The sequence below is a fragment of the Lethenteron reissneri genome, chromosome 37, assembly GCF_015708825.2.
Source record: "Lethenteron reissneri isolate LAM-NWPU_2019-01 chromosome 37, ASM1570882v1, whole genome shotgun sequence".
Taxonomy (NCBI): Eukaryota; Metazoa; Chordata; class Hyperoartia; order Petromyzontiformes; family Petromyzontidae; genus Lethenteron; species Lethenteron reissneri.
Genome location: NC_083815.1, coordinates 12,886,413 through 12,906,903, shown reverse-complemented (window position 1 = coordinate 12,906,903; position 20,491 = coordinate 12,886,413). Strand labels below are relative to the sequence as shown.

Sequence of the window (20,491 nt, the reverse complement as noted above, 5' to 3'; positions counted from 1 at the left end):
ATGTGTAGTAAATTTCAACAGGACCTACATCTTTGCTTTATCGACCACGTAAATGCCTATTATACAATCAATAGGCCAGGGCTCTGGGTTACTGTTCATGCTTTTGGGGTCTCTGACCCTCTGCTCTCAATCATTAAAGACTTTCATGATGTTGGGCAGGCCCAGGTAAAGCTGCGTCGTCGGAAATCAGTGCCATTCCCTGTACATCCCGGGGTTCGACAGGGATGTCATCTGGCTTCTACATTATTTAAAAAAAATTACATGTGGTTTGAGAAGCTTTCCGTGGCTGTAACAGAGGAATGTTTATCTGGTATATATACAATAGGAGGCTGATCAATTCCTGGATGCGGTTAAGGGATTACTCACTAATGGTCAACCATGTTACATATGCTAATGATCTGGTCATTGCTGCTCACTCTAAGATGGAGTTGGGGACTGGCTGCTGAACTTGGAAAGTGTAACTAAGAAATGGGGCCTTACCATTAGCCCCACATAAACAAAACACCTGCCTGGGTATTTTGTGTCATAAAACACTCCAGCCCCACCACTCCCGATTAGTTTTGGGACAGTTGTGCAGAGAGTGGAGAAGTTTCCGTATCTGGGCAGTGTGCGTATGACCAACTCTGGACAGGTAGCGGAGATGTCAAACCAAATAAGTTGAGTGCAATAATATTTTCATCAGCTGCGTAACACCGTGTGAATCAACCGGGGCTATAACTTTATATGAGTTGCGTGTCTTCTCGGCCACAGTAATGCTTTCCCTTCTCGATGCTTGTGAAAAGTGGAGCCCTTTAAAGGAACATCTGCGCCGGTTTTAAACATTCAAGGTGGCCTGTCTACGATCCATCCTGGGTTTAACCAGACTGGATTGTGAGGAGCTCACAGATCCTTGAAAGATCTGGACGCAGGCTCATCAGTGTGCTTCCCCCGGAAGGCGAGGATGCGTTGGCTGGGTCATGTACCCAACAGGCCCAGCCACCGCATGTCGAAGTTGCTTCTGTTTGGCTGGATAGAGGGGGCTAAATTGGTGTGGTTCGGACTAGACAGCAGATGGACTGATTTGGTACAGAAGGATGTGGGGCTGATTGGACTTGCCAATGACTGATACATTGGTGTTAAGATTGGCCTCTGTGGAGAAGGCGAGTTAAGGACGCTACTGGACAGTTGGAGGCAGTCTCCCTCCAGCAACAGCAGAGGGCAGAGGAGCGACGCTCACAACAACGAGCGGAGCGCCAGGTGACTAAAACGGAGAAACTTGGCACAGTCGGGAGCATAGGTGGTGCATCTGCCAGTCATCTCCGTCAGTCAACCCATGGCACCTGGGTGTATACCATGACCTCCTGTCAGTGAGCCTTCGACACTTCACGTGGCCTCACAGTGCACTTAGCCTAGCACAGGCACTGCGGTGACGTCACTGCCACTTAATGGTGAACGGCAGTTGATGATTTTGTATGTGCTTTAGTGTGTGAGTATATGAGCATGCGTTCCTCTGTGTGAGTGTGTGCGTGCGTGCCTGATTGTTCCATGCAGGGTACACATGTTGTGCCTTACAATTGGTGCCTCGTTTGTTCAAACAGGTACATTGCAGTGATTGACGCCTGCTCTCTACAGCCAGACATTGATATCCTGCCACAGGGAGACCAGACGATGATCGGAGAGCGGGTCAGTGTACTACCACCATTTACACAATCATTACAAAGTGCACGCCTAACCAAATCTCCTTCAGGGTAAAGTTTACTACCACGTGATTCATTAAGATCGGATTAAAGCTTTATGCAGGCCCAGCTGCAGGTGCTGTCAGACGTGGGGGGGTGAGGGGGGAGTCCAGTTGAGCTGCTGTGTGGAGCCGCCACCGTAATGGTGATTCACCGCGAGGTGGAGTGGACTTGGGTGGGCCAGCAGGACGTTGATGGTGCAGGGCCCTACCCCGGGCACCCACCCAGCACCAGCCCTGGCCTCATGCATTGAACCAAAGTTCATTGTCAGTAACATGAAATGTCTATGCATTTTGGTTGTATCCTTATCAAATTCATAGTTATTCTGAATTGCTTTGTGATTGCCACGCAGTGGACGCTCTTTGCATGGCATATACAAGGTGTGCTGCTCGTGTGGATAATGAAGCTGACAGAAGGGACTCGAGAATGATGCTTTGACGTCAACTTCTGCGGGTTGTCTTTGTTGCATGGTGTGACACCGATTGCATCACAATTGGGTGATAATTGGTATAAAAAGCCAACAAAACTTTTGGTAAATATTTCCCTGATGTGTTACTTATCTCTCGACTATTCCATTCTGTCCAGCGTAATTAAGTGATCCAATTTCCCATCCTGTGGCAAATGCTGTTTACCCCTTTCAGCTTTATTTAATCGGATTATTTATATTATTCCCTATTCATCATCTCAGCAGTACTCACCAGAAGCTGTTACTGGGTGACCTGATTCCAACATTTTGACTGCTGTATTAAAAGTTTCTGGGATGCATTTTCAATCGCCTCTTCAGTATTCACTACCTTTTGGAAATACTGTACATTTTTCCCTGCTGCATCCTGGTACTCCGTATTTCTCACCTTGTCTCATAACAAATAGACGTGAAAGTAATGTGCCTGGATGGAGATTGATTTGTCCGTTATCTACACATATTATAGTCTTTTTTATATATATAGAAGCCTAAATTTATAATAAAAAAAACTTGCCAGTTCATACGTTTGTTGAAATAAGAGCAGAAGGAAGAAATAAATAAAAAGCGTTTGTCATGGTGTATGATGTGCCATGACGGATGTCAAAGCCTGAACACATTTTGATACTTTTGTTCCAGCCTTCAAACGTATGCATATTTCACAGTTTATCGTGATGATGATGATTGTGTAGGCCAATGAAGAGAAACTAGCTATTAGAGGTTTAGTTCAAAGAGATTTAGCCATTCAATTGCTTTGTCTGAGAGTTGGTGAATTGCAGAGTATTGGTGGGGTCGCTGATGAGCTGTATGTAGGGGAAGCTGTGAAGTGTGGTGGTGGGGGTCACTGATGAGCTGTATGTAGAGGAAGCTGTAACAGTGTGGTGGTGAGCTCACTGATGAGCTGTGTGTAGAGGAAGCTGGGCAGTGTGGTGGTGGGGTCACTGATGAGCTGTATGTAGAGGAAGCTGGGCAGTGTGGTGGTGGGGGTCACTGATGAGCTCTGTGTAGAGGAAGCTGTAATAGTGTGGTGGTGAGCTCACTGATGAGCTGTGTGTAGAGGAAGCTGGGCAGTGTGGTGGTGGGGTCACTGATGAGCTGTATGTAGAGGAAGCTGGGCAGTGTGGTGGTGGGGGTCACTGATGAGCTCTGTGTAGAGGAAGCTGTGAAGTGTGGTGGTGGGGATCGCTGATGAGCTGTGTGTAGAGGAAGCTGGGCATTGTGGTGGTGGGGTCACTGATGAGCTGTGTGTAGAGGAAGCTGTGAAGTGTGGTGGTGGGGGTCACTGATGAGCTGTGTGTAGAGGAAGCTGGGTAGTGTGGTGGTGGGAGTCACTGATGAGCTCTGTGTAGAGGAAGCTGTGAAGTGTGGTGGTGGTGGTCACTGATGAGCTGTGTGTAGAGGAAGCTGGGTAGTGTGGTGGTGAGAGTCACTGATGAGCTCTGTGTAGAGGAAGCTGTGAAGTGTGGTGGTGGGGTCACTGATGAGCTGTGTGTAGAGGAAGCTGGGTAGTGTGGTGGTGGGGTCACTGATGAGCTGTGTGTAGAGGAAGCTGGGTAGTGTGGTGGTGAGAGTCACTGATGAGCTCTGTGTAGAGGAAGCTGTGAAGTGTGGTGGTGGTGTCGCTGATGATCTGTATGTAGAGGAAGCTGTGCAGTGTGGTGGTGGGGTCACTGATGAGCTGTGTGTAGAGGAAGCTGTGAAGTGTGGTGGTGGTGTCACTGATGAGCTGTGTGTAGAGGAAGCTGGGCAGTGTGGTGGTGGGGTCACTGATGAGCTGTGTGTAGAGGTAGCTGGGCAGTGTGGTGGTGGAGTCACTGATGAGCTCTGTGTGTAGAGGAAGCTGGGTAGTGTGGTGGTGGTGTCGCTGATGAGCTGTGTGTAGAGGAAGCTGGGCAGAGTGGTGGTGGGGTTACTGATGAGCTCTGTGTGTAGAGGAAGCTGGGTAGTGTGGTGGTGGGGTTACTGATGAGCTGTGTGTAGAGGAAGCTGGGCAGTGTTGGACACGTTTCTGGAATCGCACAAATTGGTAAACTCTGTTTCGATGCTCTGCATCACGCAGGGTTTATGTACGATTACAAAACGTTTAGCGCATCCCCCTTTCTCAGGACTGCAGTCGTTTCTGAATGCTTCCTCCTGTACCTTTGACTCCATGTTTCCCGCATGCATCGCCACCACCGCTCTGCAGGGCATCAACCTCAGCGGAGGACAACGGCAGCGAATCAGCGTGGCCCGGGCCATCTACCAGGAGACCAACATGGTGTTCCTGGTGAGCGCCAGCACTGCCCGCTCCACCTGCCTTCTCCTTTACAGGCATGGCTGCATCTCGCCATCTGTGACCTGGTGTGACGCCCAGCTGGTCGATAGGCTTCGTCGCTCTATTGTGTTTAGTTTGTCGTCCTTCCCCCCCGCACCCCCGATTAGCACGGTTGGCTCTGTACGGTGCGAAAGAAGTTCAACATACATACATACTCACATAAACAAGCTGTTATCAAAGGGCACATGCAAACCACTGGTAGTGAATTGAGGAGAACTACTGTTAGTCACAGTTTATATATTGGCTGCATGATCTTCTACCTCATAGAGCAGTGATGGGAAATCTGGACTATAATTTTTTTTTTTAGCTAAGGCCCACTGAGCTATATTGCTCTTTTTCAGAAACGACCTGGCCACAAATGATACCTCAACGAAGTGGCTTCTCACGTCGAAATGTATAGCTGCCAAATACTCGAAACGCACTTGGATTCTATACGTGGACGGAAAAACCAGAGGACCCGGAGAAAAATCCAAATAACCACGGGGAGAGAGAGACACACAAACTCCAAATATACAGGTGTCAGGGTTGTGATCAAACCCACGACTTCCAGTATACGAGGCGAGGTAGTTAACAGGTGACCCGTGAGCCGCAGGTTGCCCGCAGAGGCGAAGTGGAGTTCATGTTCTTACGCGTTAGTTTAAACACACACAGGGGAGCTGCGATTTGAGAAAAGTTGCGACGAACCCAAACCTTACATGGTGAAGTGTTTCGTATTTTGATTCGATATGATCCGCAATGGACTTAAGATCTCGTAATGTTTGTTTTATCAAAGTAAGACACGATTTTGTATCCCGTTATGGCGGGTGAAACAATGGGCCGAATTTCTTAAACACTCCGGCTTCCGTCCACCCAGCAGCATAAATGGGTACACCGCAGTTAGTTAATTGGAGGGCCGTGTGTGTTGTGATCAAGCGTGGATACATCCACTTCTTCCAAGACGTCCGAAGAGAAGTGAGCGAGCAGAACAAAATATCCTCTCGTGGGTCTCTCTAGAGCTTGGTCTCGTGGAAGCCACTGGAGTTATGCACTTTTAAATCTTAATTGAAAACTCGTTTCTTTAGAATAACTTTACGTGTTTAGTTTGTTGTGCTTCCCCTTGCACCTCTGGCTAGCACGGTTGTCTACATACAGTGCGAAAGAAGTTCAACACACACATACACACGTACATGAACAATCAATGACAAGGCTGCACCTTTATATCAACAAACCTGGAGCCATGAGCCACCCCCGCTGGGCCCGGTGGGGATGTTTGCAGACAGAGCCAGAGGGAGCACTGACCTGGGAGAAGAGGAGTCCCTCGGCCGACTCGCGTACCGCCGGCGACCATTTCCAGCAGCGTTGACTCCCCCCCCCCCCCGTCCTCCCATCCCTCCGCTCCCACCCGTTCAGGATGACCCATTCTCGGCGCTGGACGTGCACCTGAGCGACCACCTCATGCAGGAGGGAATCCTGAAGCTGCTGCGCGACGACAAGCGCACCGTGGTGCTTGTCACACACAAGCTGCAGTACCTGCCGCACGCCGACTGGGTAGGTGCCGCTGCCCCACACCCCCTTCCGCCGTGTCCTGGCACCGCCGCTGCCCCGTTCCTTGTCTCGTGGCCGGGATCCTCGCTGGAGGGGCAGGCGGTGACCCGCCGCAGAGGGGTGCTGCACGAACCGTCGGCAGGAGGATTCGGAATTGTGAGAGCTGCTGCGGGAGACCGGTGGTGTGCGACGACGTGGCTGTGCGTTTTTGATTCGCACTTCCCGGCACTGGTGCAGGTGGTTTGTGTGGTAGGGTTTCTCACAGGCAGAGTGTGTGGATTGCATCTGAACAAACGCTCTGAGCAGGAACCTCTTCAAATGTTTTTGCTCGTTACTCAGTGAGCCTTTCCTGTGCAAAGATGTATTACTATATTACAGTGATTAAATTCGTGTTTAAAATGTATGAATGATAAGAAAACCGCCGGGATGTAAACTTCGCAATGGCCTGTTCATTGCTCGTCACCCGTACTCCATTCTATGAATTTTCAGATAATCGCCATGAAGGACGGGACCGTGCTTCGGGAGGGCACCCTCAAGGACATCCAGAACAACGACCCCGAGTTGTACGAGCACTGGAAGACGCTCATGAACCGGCAGGACCAGGAGTTTGAGAAGGTTCCTTCGTGCACCCATTCACAAAGCACGTCCTACCTTCAACACTTTTGTTGCGGACAAAAATTGCGTGACTAAATCCGCAATAAAATTACATTTTCATGCTGCCAATTCACATGCAGACGTCCATTCTTCTCCCTGTTCAGTTCAGCACCAGGGGATGTTCCTTTCAGCCCAGACATTCATTTCCTTCTTTGTCCAATAGCATAAGCTTAACCCACAGAAGTATCCATGCTTGCGTTCGAGGTCTTAGCCAGGTGTAAGCAAATGTCATTGTAGACCTCAAATGTACTGGGCTTTGGTGCCGCTTCCGCTGCAGGAAACGATATCTGAGAGCAAGACAGGTGCTGGAGCGCAAGAACCTCCGGCGGGCGATGTACTCGCGCGAGGCCCAGCTCAAAACCCAGCAGGACGAGGAGGAGGAAGGTGCGGTACCTACCCCCAACGGCCGCTCGCACTCCAGCCCTCGGGGCCCGTCACGCTCCGCCCCCTCCGAACGTAGTCATCACGCGTTGTGTATTGGTTGTGGCGGGACACGGACATTGTAAGCGTAATGCGCCACATTGTTACGATACCGATAGAATACAATCCCAAAGGTTTAATATTTAAAGAAAAACATGGCCGCTGATTGACGTCTTGCCCCTAACCTGATTTTCTGCCGAATAATTTTTTTTAAGCATAAGCAGCCTGCACATCCTTAGGACGTGTCCCTCCCTCCTTTTTTTTACCTCCCTCCCGCACTGACTACGCATTTGCGTGGGATACACGCGGTCGGGGTGGAGGGTGGGGGTGGGGGGGAATCGTAACATCATCGCGACGGACGAACCCGGCTCAGTGCTGTGGGACACGGGGGGATGTCATCACGCGGATGTGCCCAGTGACGTCTCCACCGCGCACGCAAGCTTGGGCGTGCGCCAGCCAGGAATCCAGACAAGAATTCAGGCAGAATTTTTTTTTTAATATACAATATCAAACTGGCGTATTCATACAAACTAGTGGTGTAAATTTAAAGTGTTTCCGTCATTAATGCGGATTTCGGTTCCCGAACGAATACATGATAAGGTCGCACTCATTACACACAAATTTATTCCCACAAATGAAAAAAAATACCTTGCTGATCTCGTCAAGGAGCATACACCATCACGCAAACTCCGGTCATCCTCGCAGCAGCGGCTATTGGATAGCCATCGAACAAAGATGGTCCCCACATTGAGCCATCTGGAATGTCTTCTTGTTTCTTTCGGTAAAGTCACGTAGAAGGGAAGTAATAAAATAATAAAAATAAAACATAATAAATATTTTTTTAATAAATATTTTATTACTTCCCTTCTACGTGACTTTACCGAAAGAAACAAGAAGATGAATCCCTGCAGTCACGAAAACCATCTGGAATGCTTTTCTTTCCGACATTAGGAAGCCACATGAGCTATGTACTTTTAAATCTCGATTGAAAACGAATTTCTTTAGAACTGCTTTTTGTCTTAAGTTTGTTGTCCTTCCCCCGGACCTCTGATTAGCATCGTTGGCTATGTACGGTATGAAAGAAGTTAAAAATTAATTATCCATGCAATGCAACCAGTTTGCACCAAACAGAAAGTGATTTCCACCCGAGATTATTATTCCACAAAAGGGTGTGGGCGTTGGGTGAGACGTTGCTGGGATTAGGGAACATCCACACTTACACGTCGACTTCGGAACACTGTCAAGATTTTTCGATCATTGTCAACCAGTCGGAGATCTTACGAGTGACAGAAAACCCCATCTTGCCTTACCCCAAGCACATCATCACCCTTATCATCGACATTTTCATGGTTGCAATTCCACCTTTTTCTCCTTCCCTCTGTCTCCCCTTCCTCTTGCAATTTATAAGTGAAGATAGCGGAACATTTAAATAAAAAACAATGGTGCAGAATGAACGCATTCCTGCAATCCCATTCTCAATCTGCAAAGTGTACTTCCTCTACTGCCACAGGAAACATACGCAACTCTTCCTTGTAATCTCTCTAATTGTTCTTGACAAGTTTAATTGAGCTCGATACATCCTCCATAATTGAGAACCCTCAGCATGTGCAGTTGATTGAATGGCATTCTCCTGTGTGGCAGTGCAGCGTGTGTGATGTCTGACATCCAGTGTGGCAGTGCAGCGTGTGTGATGTCTGACACCCGGTGTGGTAGTGCACCGTGTGTGATCTCTGACACCTGTGTGGTGGTGCGCTCTGTGTGTGATCTCTGAAATCCCGGCCCGCAGAAGAGGAGCTGGAGAGCGATGACGAGGACGACGTATCTTCCGTATTCCGTCAGCGTGCCAAGCTGCCGTGGGGCGCGTTCCTGCGCTACCTCACGTCGGGCGGCGCTCCTCTGCTGCTGCTGCTCATCCTCTCCCAGCTGCTCAAGCACTCGGCCATGGTGGCCATCGACTTCTGGCTCTCCGAGTGGACGTCCGACGCCTACAACTGCACGGGCGTGGCGCAGCAGCCCAACTGCAGCCACGGCAACGGCACGCAGGCGGTATGGCGGAGCCCGGGGCGAGCGCGCAGCCTCTCTGCGGAAGGAAGACGAAACCCCCTCCCGCACAAAAAAACGAACACGTGGCTCTCGTCTCGTGGCTGCTAGACACGCTGAGCTGCATGTTCGCGAGCTGTCCGGCACAAATAAGGACCTCAAAGTGACGGTCTAGCGCATCGCCATGGCACGACATGTGGTGTCCCCATCCCCACGTGTTTTAACACAACGTCCGTGCGGTGACATTCACTCTGAAGTGATAATCATAATAATACTGTCATGTTATATAGCGTCATTCATGCTCATAGCATCTCATAAATACTTCTTTTACAAAGTATACGTTTAAAAAGTATATTTTTTACAGATATATTTTGTAGGAAAAAAAAACCAGGAAGGTACAGCGTACAGACAGGACGGGGCTGGATGGGGGAACGCGAGGGGTAGAAGCGTAACGGAAGAACACCAACAAGCGTGTTGGGGTCCCACACGGGGCATGAGCATTATAAGAGGAAGAGAGAGGGGGAGCGGAGTTGCTGATGCTTTGAGGAACGCTGTGGGGGAGGGAAATTAGGGTATTAGGGTGTGGCGTTAGAATTGGTGAGTGAGTGAATGAGGGTATGTCTGCTGGGGGAAGTAGGAGGGATGTGTTAACTATGAAGTATGTTTTTAATCATTAACTAGAAACCTGCAAGTCCTTTGGACGTGATCATCCTTCCCTCCCTACTAGCCAGCCAACAAAACTTTTGATCTTTTTTCTGACCTGCCTATACTGGACATCTGTGAAAAAATACGTAATTTCTAAAGGGATTCCTCCAGTTATATAGAGCCCTGTCTCTCTTCACCTTTACCATGCCTTCTCTCTATTGCATTTTCCAATTTATCTCGATTTCTCACTTTGTTATCTCTATCAGTTTCTCTGTTCCTCTGTCCCCTCTTCTGGCTCTCCCTCCCTCTTTATATATTCCTCTCCTTCCTCCACACCATTTCATCCTCTTCCCTCCCGCTTTCTCTCCCTGTTTCTCTCACCTCTCTCCCTCGCTCTCCTTATTCCCACCTCTCCATTTCCCATCTGAATCTCCCTTGCCCTCTCCTTAATCCTGCCACTGTTTGTCACTTTCCCTCACTATCCATTTCACGCCCTTTCACTCTCTCCCCACCCCTCTCCTCTCCATTCCTCTGCCTCTTCCTTCCTCCACTACCTCCCTCTTCTACCTCGATCCTCTATCGCAATTTCACGGGATGCACATCCAGGGTGGGGGGGGCGGGTGACGTCAGCACGAAGCGTGAACCCGGTTCAAAGCTGTGCAATGCGGGTGACGTCACCACTGCACACACGCACTTGGGCGCACTCCCGGCAGGCAGACAGGAATCCAGCCAGGAGTCCATCCAGAAAACGTTGTAATCAAATAGCATGTCAAAGATTCAAGCTGTAATTGGACAGCCTGGTACCTACGGATTACGTATGAATATTCAGGGTAAGAGCTATTACTTTTCTTGACTCAATCTTCATTTACTTTCCACTTCTGGGTTTCTATCCCTTCCCATGTAAATTAGAACCAAAATATTTTTTAAATTATAATTTGGGGGACCCCCTGAAGCTTGGAGTCACTGTCCAGTTGCACCACATTCCCACCCATCTCATCAGGCCTGGGTGCACCTCCACGAGTGCACATCACCTCACATGAAGTGTTAAGTTTGACCGTATAGTTGGCTGCAGTGGCATGTATAGTCTATTCTATAACGCGGTAGTTGTGTTCCTGAAGAACACCGTGTTATAATAAATAATATAGGGTAAAGCAGTCTGTGATAACACGTGAGATGTGTAGACAGGGTGAACAAAGCGTGAGGCACTTGGGTAGCATCTAGAAGCATCCAGTAACATCCCGCCTTGTGTGATGCTACGCCGAGGCAGCCGTACAACCGCTTATTCCTACTCGCCTGACGTTGTTCTGTTCACTCAATCGCGTTACATCCAACCGCGTTTTAGAAAATGTTTTCCCTAATACATTCATCGCGTTATATCCGATTCGCGTTGTGAAAACAACACGAGGCATTGTAGGAGAACAGACTATACCTACAAATGTGAGCAGCAAGGCCGCTGTGTACGAGACACTTGCCAGTTGTTTAGACACTCCACTTTATTCTCGTATACGATTCTGATTGAGTGTGATGGTTATTGAGATAGTGTGGTGGTTGTTATTGAGTATGGCGAGATGTTAACGACCTTGCCTGGTATACCAGAGGTCATGGGTTCGATCCCGACCCTGACACCTGCTGTATATTTAGAGCTCGTGTGTTCTCTCCGTGGTCACATGGATTTTCGCTTCCACATTTAGAAACACGCGTTTAGAGTATTTTTGGCTGCTGTACATTTCCACGTGATAAGCCACTTCGTTGAGCTATCAACGAAGTGGCCATGTCGCTTCTGAAAAAGAAGCTAATAGCTCAATGGGATTTACCTGGTAAACTAAACATGGAATAGTTTTTATGTGATTTGTTTACCTTTGCTATACTATCGCGTCTTCGTATTGTTTGTTGTTGTAACCTTCTGACCCGCCGCTATTGGACATCTGTGCAAAATAGCTTATAGCTCAGCGGATTCCTCCAGTACTGTATAAATAGAGATTCTGATTCCGAAATACAATCACTGTGTCGCCTTGCAGCTGCAGGGCTGCCGCATCCTGTGCATCTACCCCATGGTATTCGGGCTGCTCTGCTGCTCGGGTATCGCGCTCTGCTTCATCACGTCCCTCACCGTGGAGTGGACCGGCCTCAAGACGGCTAGGAACGTGCACAACAACATGCTCAAGAGGATCGTGCTGGCACCTATGAGGTAGCAGCAGCGCGCACGCCCGGGCCCTTGTGATGCACGAGGGACGTTGGTTGAGTCGTCCGAGCGAGGCCCTCGCAGGAGGCCCTCGGCATGATTGCGGTGCTTCTTTAGCAGAGATGAGCCCGAAGGTAGTGACCATCAGCCCCTCCACACCTGACGAAGGCTTCCCCTGGCGTTACTCAGCTTCTCATGAGTACGTGCCTTAGGGCATCTTCCACGAGACTTGCCCCTGGGTGGCGGAGTGGCACAGTGGTTGTTCTTCTTTCTCCCCACACCTCTGATGAGTGCGGTTGGCTACTTACGGTGTCACAAAAATATGTATACACAGTGGAAACACTCGTGCCACGCAGCAGCAACGGTCTGGGTCTGCCATTCCCGACTCAGGCTTCTTTATCTGTGGCGTTTGTATGATCTCCCCCTTGTTTGGCATGGGTTTCCTCTGGGTTTCTCCAGTTTCCTCCAATACCTAATAAATCATACAATATAACTAATATTGGCCAGACATTCCAATGCTAAAAAAAATCACCTAATAATGACTCATTTGAGATTACACTCAGCAGCAATATTGCCCTCATACTATGAAAAACTTGGCAGGACCCTCCTGAAAACGAGTCTTGAGACTCAGTGAGGCTCTCCTGGGTAAACAAGCATCACTAAAAATTATAGGCACGATGGGAGATGAAATGTCACATGCTTTAAAACTTCTCTGGGGAGGAAGGAGGTCATTTACCACTCGTAGGAGAGCAGCTCTGGCAGAATGGTGTTGGCAGAAACTCGATTGTACTGGGTTTGTTAGAGGATGGAGAGAGAGGTGAATGGAAGTCACGTGATGAGATGACCCTACCTAGGAATCTTTCCAAGGCAAGGGTGGCTTGAGATAGGATGAAAGTTTTCAGGGTTGCTGGCTTCCAATGTGAAGTTTTTTTTCTGGATCAGAGGAACAGCAGCATCGGTCTTGAGCGCTAAGACAACAGTATCGGTGACGAGATGTTAACTACCTCACCGGGTATACAAGAGGTCGTGGGTTCGATCCTGACCCTGACACCTGTATATGTGGGGTTTGCCTGTGTCTCTCTCTCCCCGTTGTCGCTTGAATTTTTCTCCGGATCCTCCGGGTTTTCCCTCCACATTTAGAATGAACGTGCGTTTAGAGTATTTGGCTGCTATACATTTCCACAAGTAAGCCACTTCGTTATGCTATCATTTGTGATAGCCAGGTCGCTTCTGATAAAGAGTTACATAGTTCAGTGGGCCTTACCTGGTGAAATAAAAAGGGTTTAGTTTTAGTTTTTAGAATTGGATATAAGTATTGACAATGTGTTTACAGGCAAGTACCGTCAGGTGTAAGTCATGCTTTTTTTTTCTGACTTCAGGTATTTTGACACGACTCCGCTGGGACACATCCTCAACCGCTTCTCAGCTGACACGAACATCATGGACCAGGTGGGAACGGTGTGACACAGACATTGTAAGACGGACATTGTTACAAATGTGTGGTCCTGCACTCCGTCATCAAAATAGTCGCCATCTGCTTTACATTTGGATGACGACCAACACAGCTCGGATGAAGGATTTCCCATTTTCTGTTGTAGATCTGTGCCGCTTGCAGTTAATCTTAAATAAAAACCCAATGCAGGACCCTCCCAGCTTTTCTGGATAAATAATACTATGTAAAAAAAAGTTTTCTACCTGGATTCCTGTGCGCCTGGCTGGCTAGCGCACAAGTGCACGTGCTCAGTAGTAATGTGACTGATCGCATCTGCGTGATGATGTCACCCGCATGTCACAGCGTTGAGCTTGGTTTGTGCATCATAATGATGTCACACCTCCCCTGCCACCCACCCTCCACCCTGGCCAACCCATGGCACCTGGGTCTGTCCCATGACCTACTGCCAGCGGGCGTTCGACACTTTACGTGGCCTTAAAGTGCACATATCCTAACACAAGGGCCGTAGTGATGTCACCGCCACTTAATGGCAAATGGCGGTTGTTCTTGTTGTTGGAGGAGAGGAATACAGAGGGAGAGGTAGAAGAGGGGACAGAGACATAGAGAAACGGATGGAAATGGAGGCAAAGTAAGACAAATTGGGATATACAGCACCGAGAAGGCAAAAGGTGGAGAGACACAGGGTTCTATGTAAGTTTAAAAGTTTTGCTGGCTGGCTGGGTGGGACAGATGGGCAGTCACTTCCAAAGGACTTGCGGGTTGCTAATAAACGAGTTAAAAGATTCCCAAGGGAGGCGGTCCCCAAATTACAAACTTTTTAAAAAGGACCATAAAAAAGCATAAAACATTAAATACATTTTCTCTGCTAAATATCGATAAAATACCACTTTTCGGAGCCACCTGGGCGGGAAGCAATAATCTACATCACTCGCCCCATTGGATCTGCCGCTGCTGCTCAGTCAAACGAAGTTTTGATGTTAAAATCCCACGAGTAAGTGCTGTGGGGAGCATTGTGAATGGTCACAACTGTTGAGTGGCAGTCACTCCCCCTGAGAGACGAGACTCGGTACAGGAGAGAAACGGTTTCCGCTGTCCTTCGCCTACCTCCACAAGCTGTTATCGTCTCAACATTTGAATTCATAACAATTGTTCACGAGGGTGCGGGATAGCCGTTAAAGAGCACTGACAAATCCAACAAGGAACGATTGTCGACCGGTAATGAGACGTTGTCACAGCTCTCTCGTGTAGCCGCATAAACCCTTTATTTACTCCCAAACTATGTTGTCTTTGGCCTGTGAAATGGAATTCCCGATCTACAGATGCAAAATGTACTGCATGTACGCACACAGATAAAAGGGACCACACGCAAAAGATAAATCTATATAGGTACACCCATTAGCATAACGAGCGTGGGGGCAGGGGGTGCCTTGCCCCTCCCCCCTCCCAGGTGGCCAAGGCTTCGAGTTGGGCCCCCCTTGACAACCACCATGAGATATACACGTAGGCTTTTGCGACCAATATTTTCCAGTATGATGTTAATTACCCAGAAGACACACAAGTCAGCGATGAAACTAAAGAAGATGAATCTGTGAATAAGAGCCTGTGTTTATACATTGCGCACCTATATACACTGAAGTTTTACTGCCTCGTGCAGTAACTATCCTGTGTTTATACATTGCGCACCTATATACACTGAAGTTTTACTGCCTCGTGCAGTAACTATCCTGTGTTTATACATTGCTCACCTATATACACTGAAGTTTTACTGCCTCGCACAGTAACTATCCTGTGTTCATACATTGCTCACCTATATACTGAAGTTTTACTGTCTCGTGCAGTAACTATCCTGTGTTTATACATTGCGCACCTATATACACTGAAGTTTTACTGCCTCGTGCAGTAACTATCCTGTGTTTATACATTGCGCACCTATATACACTGAAGTTTTACTGCCTCGTGCAGTAACTATCCTGTGTTTGTACTTCACTTTTGCTGTAAATTCTAAAAGTGAGATGTACCTTATTATATTGCTTTCATTTTAATAAATGTGAAAATACATTATCACATGGGCAAGCACAGGGAATTTTACTGAACAGATAGACACAGAAGGGACACGCGTTCTCATGGGAATGGTCATAATGATACTGGGCACACTGATACACGATAACAGAGACAGACAAAGACAAAGATTCGTCATATAGCCTTAACAGATTATTGGGGTAAGTGTTGTTAAAGAACAGCACCTATGAAGGCAGGTACGGCACACGAGGGGGTGGGTGGCCAGCAGCACGCCCGACCACCTCTGTCTCCCTAATGGCGATGTTTTACTAATCTGTCTGAGTCGACCTAGGGGAGGTGGACTACCAGTTCAGATTATTGTCACTGGTGTTGGTGGCCGTTAGAGCGAGAATCGAACTGGGGTCTCCGGGTTCATAGCCCAGCATGCGAGCCGCTACACTAACCGCTCCCCTTCCCGGATAGACAGGATAAACAGGCACAAACAGACAGAGGCACATGCCGACCACTGCTTCTTGGTGATTCCTCACAGCAAATCCCGACGACGCTGGAGTCACTGATGCGCTCGGCGCTGCTGTGCCTGTCGGCGCTCGGGATAATCGCCTACGTGACGCCCATCTTCCTCATCGCTCTCGTGCCGCTCGCCATCGCCTACTACTTTATCCAGAAGTACTTCCGTGTTGCCTCTAGGTGAGCGCACCAGCCTGCGGTGCCCTGTACGTACGTACATGTGCATGTTGAACTTCTTTCGCACCGACGAATGTGTTGAGCTCTTTTCATTTCTGCTTTCGCACCCCTGCCAATGCACCGTCACATTTATTTTTCTCTATGGGACCGTTTTTTGCAAGTATCAAAATGATGGAAAAAAAAGAACAGGCTTTGTACCCTTTTTTATAACTATACAGAAGGAGTTAAGATCATGACTTAAAGCTTTCATGACTGCAGAAATTCATATTCTTTGGGTCTTTCGGTAAAATCACATAGATAGGATCAAAGAAAATAACAAAAAACTACGACATTTCGATCGCAACACAAGCGGTCGTCATCAGGAAAAGGGGGTTAGCTTATAAAGGCAACCTATTTATAAAGGTCTGAAATGGGCTAGCCCAAATGTCAGCAGCATGGGCGGGGAAGCTAATGTTAATGGTGGAAAACCCACAACCGTCGCGGTCGCTGCCAAAGAATAAGGTGTTAAGATGTTCAAACACCAAATAGACACCCATTGCAAGGTATCAATTCTGCATTAACCACACATGTTTGTGGTAAAACATGCAAACAAACATGCTCTGATAATATATGCTTTGTCTTTGAAACTGATTGGATACACCAGAGACAGCCTTCTCTATGGGCTAGTCTCACCAGTGTTGGACCAGAGGACGCCAAAAGGCGAACAGCACAAAGGCAATGCACGTATCAGAGCATTAAAAGCTAAGTTTGAGCAGTTATATCTACGGGATAATTTTTGCCAGTATTATTGCCAGAAAGGTTAAAGACTATTTTTTTTCCCTTTTATTTAATATACGAACTTGACGTCCTCTGGTAATTATGGACGTTCCGTGAAACGCAGATGTCTGTGTCGCTCCGCAGGGACCTGCAGGAGCTGGACGACAGCACCCAGCTGCCCCTATTCTCACATTTTTCCGAAACCGTCGAGGGCATCACCACCATCCGTGCCTTCCGGTATTCTTCATTGCTCCTCTATTCATGCAGTAATAAATAGCTGCACCTTCGTGGGGTTGCCACGGTGGTGAGATGTTAACCACCTCGCCTGGTATACAGCAGGTCGTGGGTTCGATCCTGACCCTGACGACTGCTCTATGTTTGGAGTTTGCGAGTCTCTTTCTCCGTGGTCGCGTGGATTTTTCTCCGGGTCCTCCAGTTTTCCCTTCCACATTGAGAATCAATATCACGCGTTTAGAGTATTTGGATGCTAGAAATTTTCACGTGATAAGCCACTTCGTCGAACTATAATTTGTGATAGCCAGGTCGCTTCTGAAAAAGAGCTATATACTCAGTAGGCCTTAATTTATAAATTGAAAAATTGCTTAGTTTGTGTTTTAAATACTAAACGAGTGTTGTATGTATGTTTAACTTCTTTCGCACCGTGCATAGCCAACTGTGCTGATCAGAGGTGCAGTGCTGGATCACGGGCATTTACCAACACACACGCACCATAGCCACCACAGCCCATCTGTCACAGCGCTGGATCATGAGAGTGCACCAAGGGTCTCCGCCGTGTTTGACCCATGGTCGTTGTTCTCGGTCTCGCGCAGGCACGAGGTTCGCTTCCGCCAGCGGTTGCTGGAGCTCACGGACGCCAACAACATCTCGTACCTCTTCCTGTCAGCTGCCAACCGCTGGCTGGAGGTGCGCCTGGTAAGTTGGCTGCAGCGGTCACTGGCCAACTATGGCATTTGGCGAGCGACGTGAGGCGTGTGCGGTGAGAGTGGTGAGTGTGCACTGGATGAGCAGGTGTAAGGGTTTTAGGGGCTGGTGACCGAATCTGGTAAACACAGGGGAATGCAGTGTCTGGTTATTGAGGTAAATTATCTGATGGGTGTATTTACTGCCAGCCAGGTACACATAAATCATAAATACGTAATCAATTTTATTTTAACGATTTGGTCTGTTATTTTTATGATTTTTATTATCTTGATAAGCATAATGATTCTCACAATGTTTTGTTGAAGGCTTTGCATTGGGATGTTTGGCCACTTACATTTTCCATTTGGGTAAATTTTTGGAATATGTGGAGAAAAGCCACATATATGCAGGGGAAAAAGAACCCCTATTAATGAAATGTATATATCGGTCACAAGCTCATTTGCTGTAATGCTATCTACTGGCCATCTCATAGTCTGCCAGGCTGGGAGTTTCGTGTCTTTGATTAGTCAGCGTCATCTGTGAATCCCGTCCCAAGCACTGGATTACAGCTATTCACCACCATGCTCATCTTTCAGGTTACAACCGGTAATGAGTAACGACCACTCATCCTGTCACCCCTCATCCTGGACAGCCCAGCCTAGAGGACTCACTTAAACTGGGCATGAGATCTAGCTGGCAAGTTAAAGTGATGTGAAAGCTAATATAAATTAATTGAATTCTTAAAGAATATTGGTACAACAAAATTAGCATCGTTCTCATCATCAGTCATGGTCATTCCACTGCTGGATGAAACCCCCTCCCCAAGCTATTTCCACCTCTCACGAATATGTGATGTAATAATCTACCTGGCACCTACCCATGAACTGATTTCATTGCTGCATCTCCCTACTGGACGTTCTATCGGACTAATTCCATTCATTAGCCGCCTCTCCGTTATTATACTTAACCATCGCCCATCATTCCTTCTTGAGATGTGCCCTACCCAGCTCCGCTTAAGCGTGTTACTTACGTCATCAACCTGGGTTGTGTTCTTTAATCTTTTAAGTTACCTTCTTAAAGGTTAATCAAAATGTTTGAGTTTTTCACGACTTGGGCATAACTCCAAGCAATGCAGTGAAAACCACGCAGTCGTGGCTATTCCTGGGCTCTCTATGGCCCCAGTACGGCCCTCAAGCCCATACATACCGTGTGCTGCCTTCATAATGATGGCCAAATTATGTTATGTATCGATGGTGGCATATTAATACACACAATGGCATGGTGCCTCACACCTGTAACACTTGCAATGTGGAGTCAAAGTTGATGGATCATGCAGTTTTCATACTCTTTGGTTCTTTCGGTAAAGTCACGTAAAGGCAGCAGACATCGTGCTGCTCGCAGGAGACATCGCAGCTGTCGCGATTTTCACCTGAAGATGGGCGCTTGTGTTGCGTTCGAAACGTCTAGATTTATTTTATTTTATTTATACCTACGTGACTTTACCGAAAGAACCAAAGAGTATGGATTCCTGCAGTCACGAAAGCTTAAAATCAAGATCATGCAGTTTTCATTATGTCCAATATGATTCCCACCTTACTCAGCTAGGACGTGGCTAACAGGTGGCAGCACGTCAAGTGTTCTGCTGACCTATCTCCATGCAGTGTCATTCCCTCGTGGATGTGTTTTTTTTTCTGGTGCAGAACACTCACTTGAGAATTGTTCAAACATCCCAACTTGGGCCCATCCTGAAATCTGAACATCTTGCCACGGTGGTGAGATGTTAACTACCTCGCCTGGTATACAGGAGTTCATTGGTTCGATCCTGACCCTGCCGCTTGTATATTTGGAGTTTGCATGTTCTCCCCGTGGTCGTGTAGATTTTTCTCCAGATCTTCCGGTTTTCCCCTCGATATTTAGAAACATGCACTTTTTGTATTTGGCTGCTATAAATTTCCACATGATAAGCTACTTCATCAGGTCGTTTCTAAAAAAGAGCTATACAGCTCAGTGGGGCCTTACCTGCTAAAATCAAAAATAGTTTAAAGTTTTAGTTCAAATATTATTGAAACTCTGTGAGGCGTTTGTGGCCAAGTGAAGGATGGCGGTGATTGCACGGCGGGAGTTTAGCGGCCGTGCCATCTCTCTCTCTCTCTGCGTGGTGCAAGGATTACATCGGGGCGTGCATTGTGCTGATCGCGTCCGTGGCCTCCATCACCGACTCGTGGAACAACACGCTGTCGTCGGCACGCGTGGGCCTGTGCCTCACCTATGCGCTCATGGTGAGGCCCACTACCGCTACCTTCACCTGGGAACGGCACGGAGTGCAATTCTGCTCCAACATTCTTCTCCCGGGAGGGGGGGATGGGGGGGGCTGTGAGAATCATAATCTTTTATTTATCCTAGGGAAATCCGTTGAGCTACGAAGCTCTTTAAACTCAGATGTCCAGTAAGGGGGGCAAGTCAAAAAGTTACAGCAATAAAAACAAAAAAACTATAGGAGTGCAAAGTTTTACCATTAAAGCCCACTCGTCTATTAGTTATTTTTCAGAAGCGATCTGGCCACAAGTGATAGAATGTGGTCAAGAGGTGCATTTCTTTAGCAGGCGAGCTTTGTTATTTTCTATGGCAGCGGTCCCCAACCTTTTTAGCACCAGGGACCGGTTTCATGGAAGATAATTTTTTCACGGACCATCCATCAAGCATA

General features: G+C 47.8%; 1 protein-coding gene across 1 annotated transcript in view; it reads left to right on the top strand.

The window, feature by feature from the left end:
• LOC133351506 (ATP-binding cassette sub-family C member 8-like) overlaps positions 1–20,491 on the top strand; it is a 106,036-nt gene that overhangs the window by 69,745 nt on the left and 15,800 nt on the right. Inside the window, 13 exon segments of the mRNA XM_061566765.1 lie at positions 1,578–1,662; positions 4,361–4,441; positions 5,879–6,016; positions 6,503–6,628; positions 6,945–6,968; positions 6,970–7,051; positions 8,874–9,133; positions 11,791–11,960; positions 13,334–13,403; positions 15,956–16,113; positions 17,011–17,103; positions 17,697–17,799; positions 19,953–20,066. Coding sequence (XP_061422749.1) covers positions 1,578–1,662; positions 4,361–4,441; positions 5,879–6,016; positions 6,503–6,628; positions 6,945–6,968; positions 6,970–7,051; positions 8,874–9,133; positions 11,791–11,960; positions 13,334–13,403; positions 15,956–16,113; positions 17,011–17,103; positions 17,697–17,799; positions 19,953–20,066 — 1,504 coding nt within the window.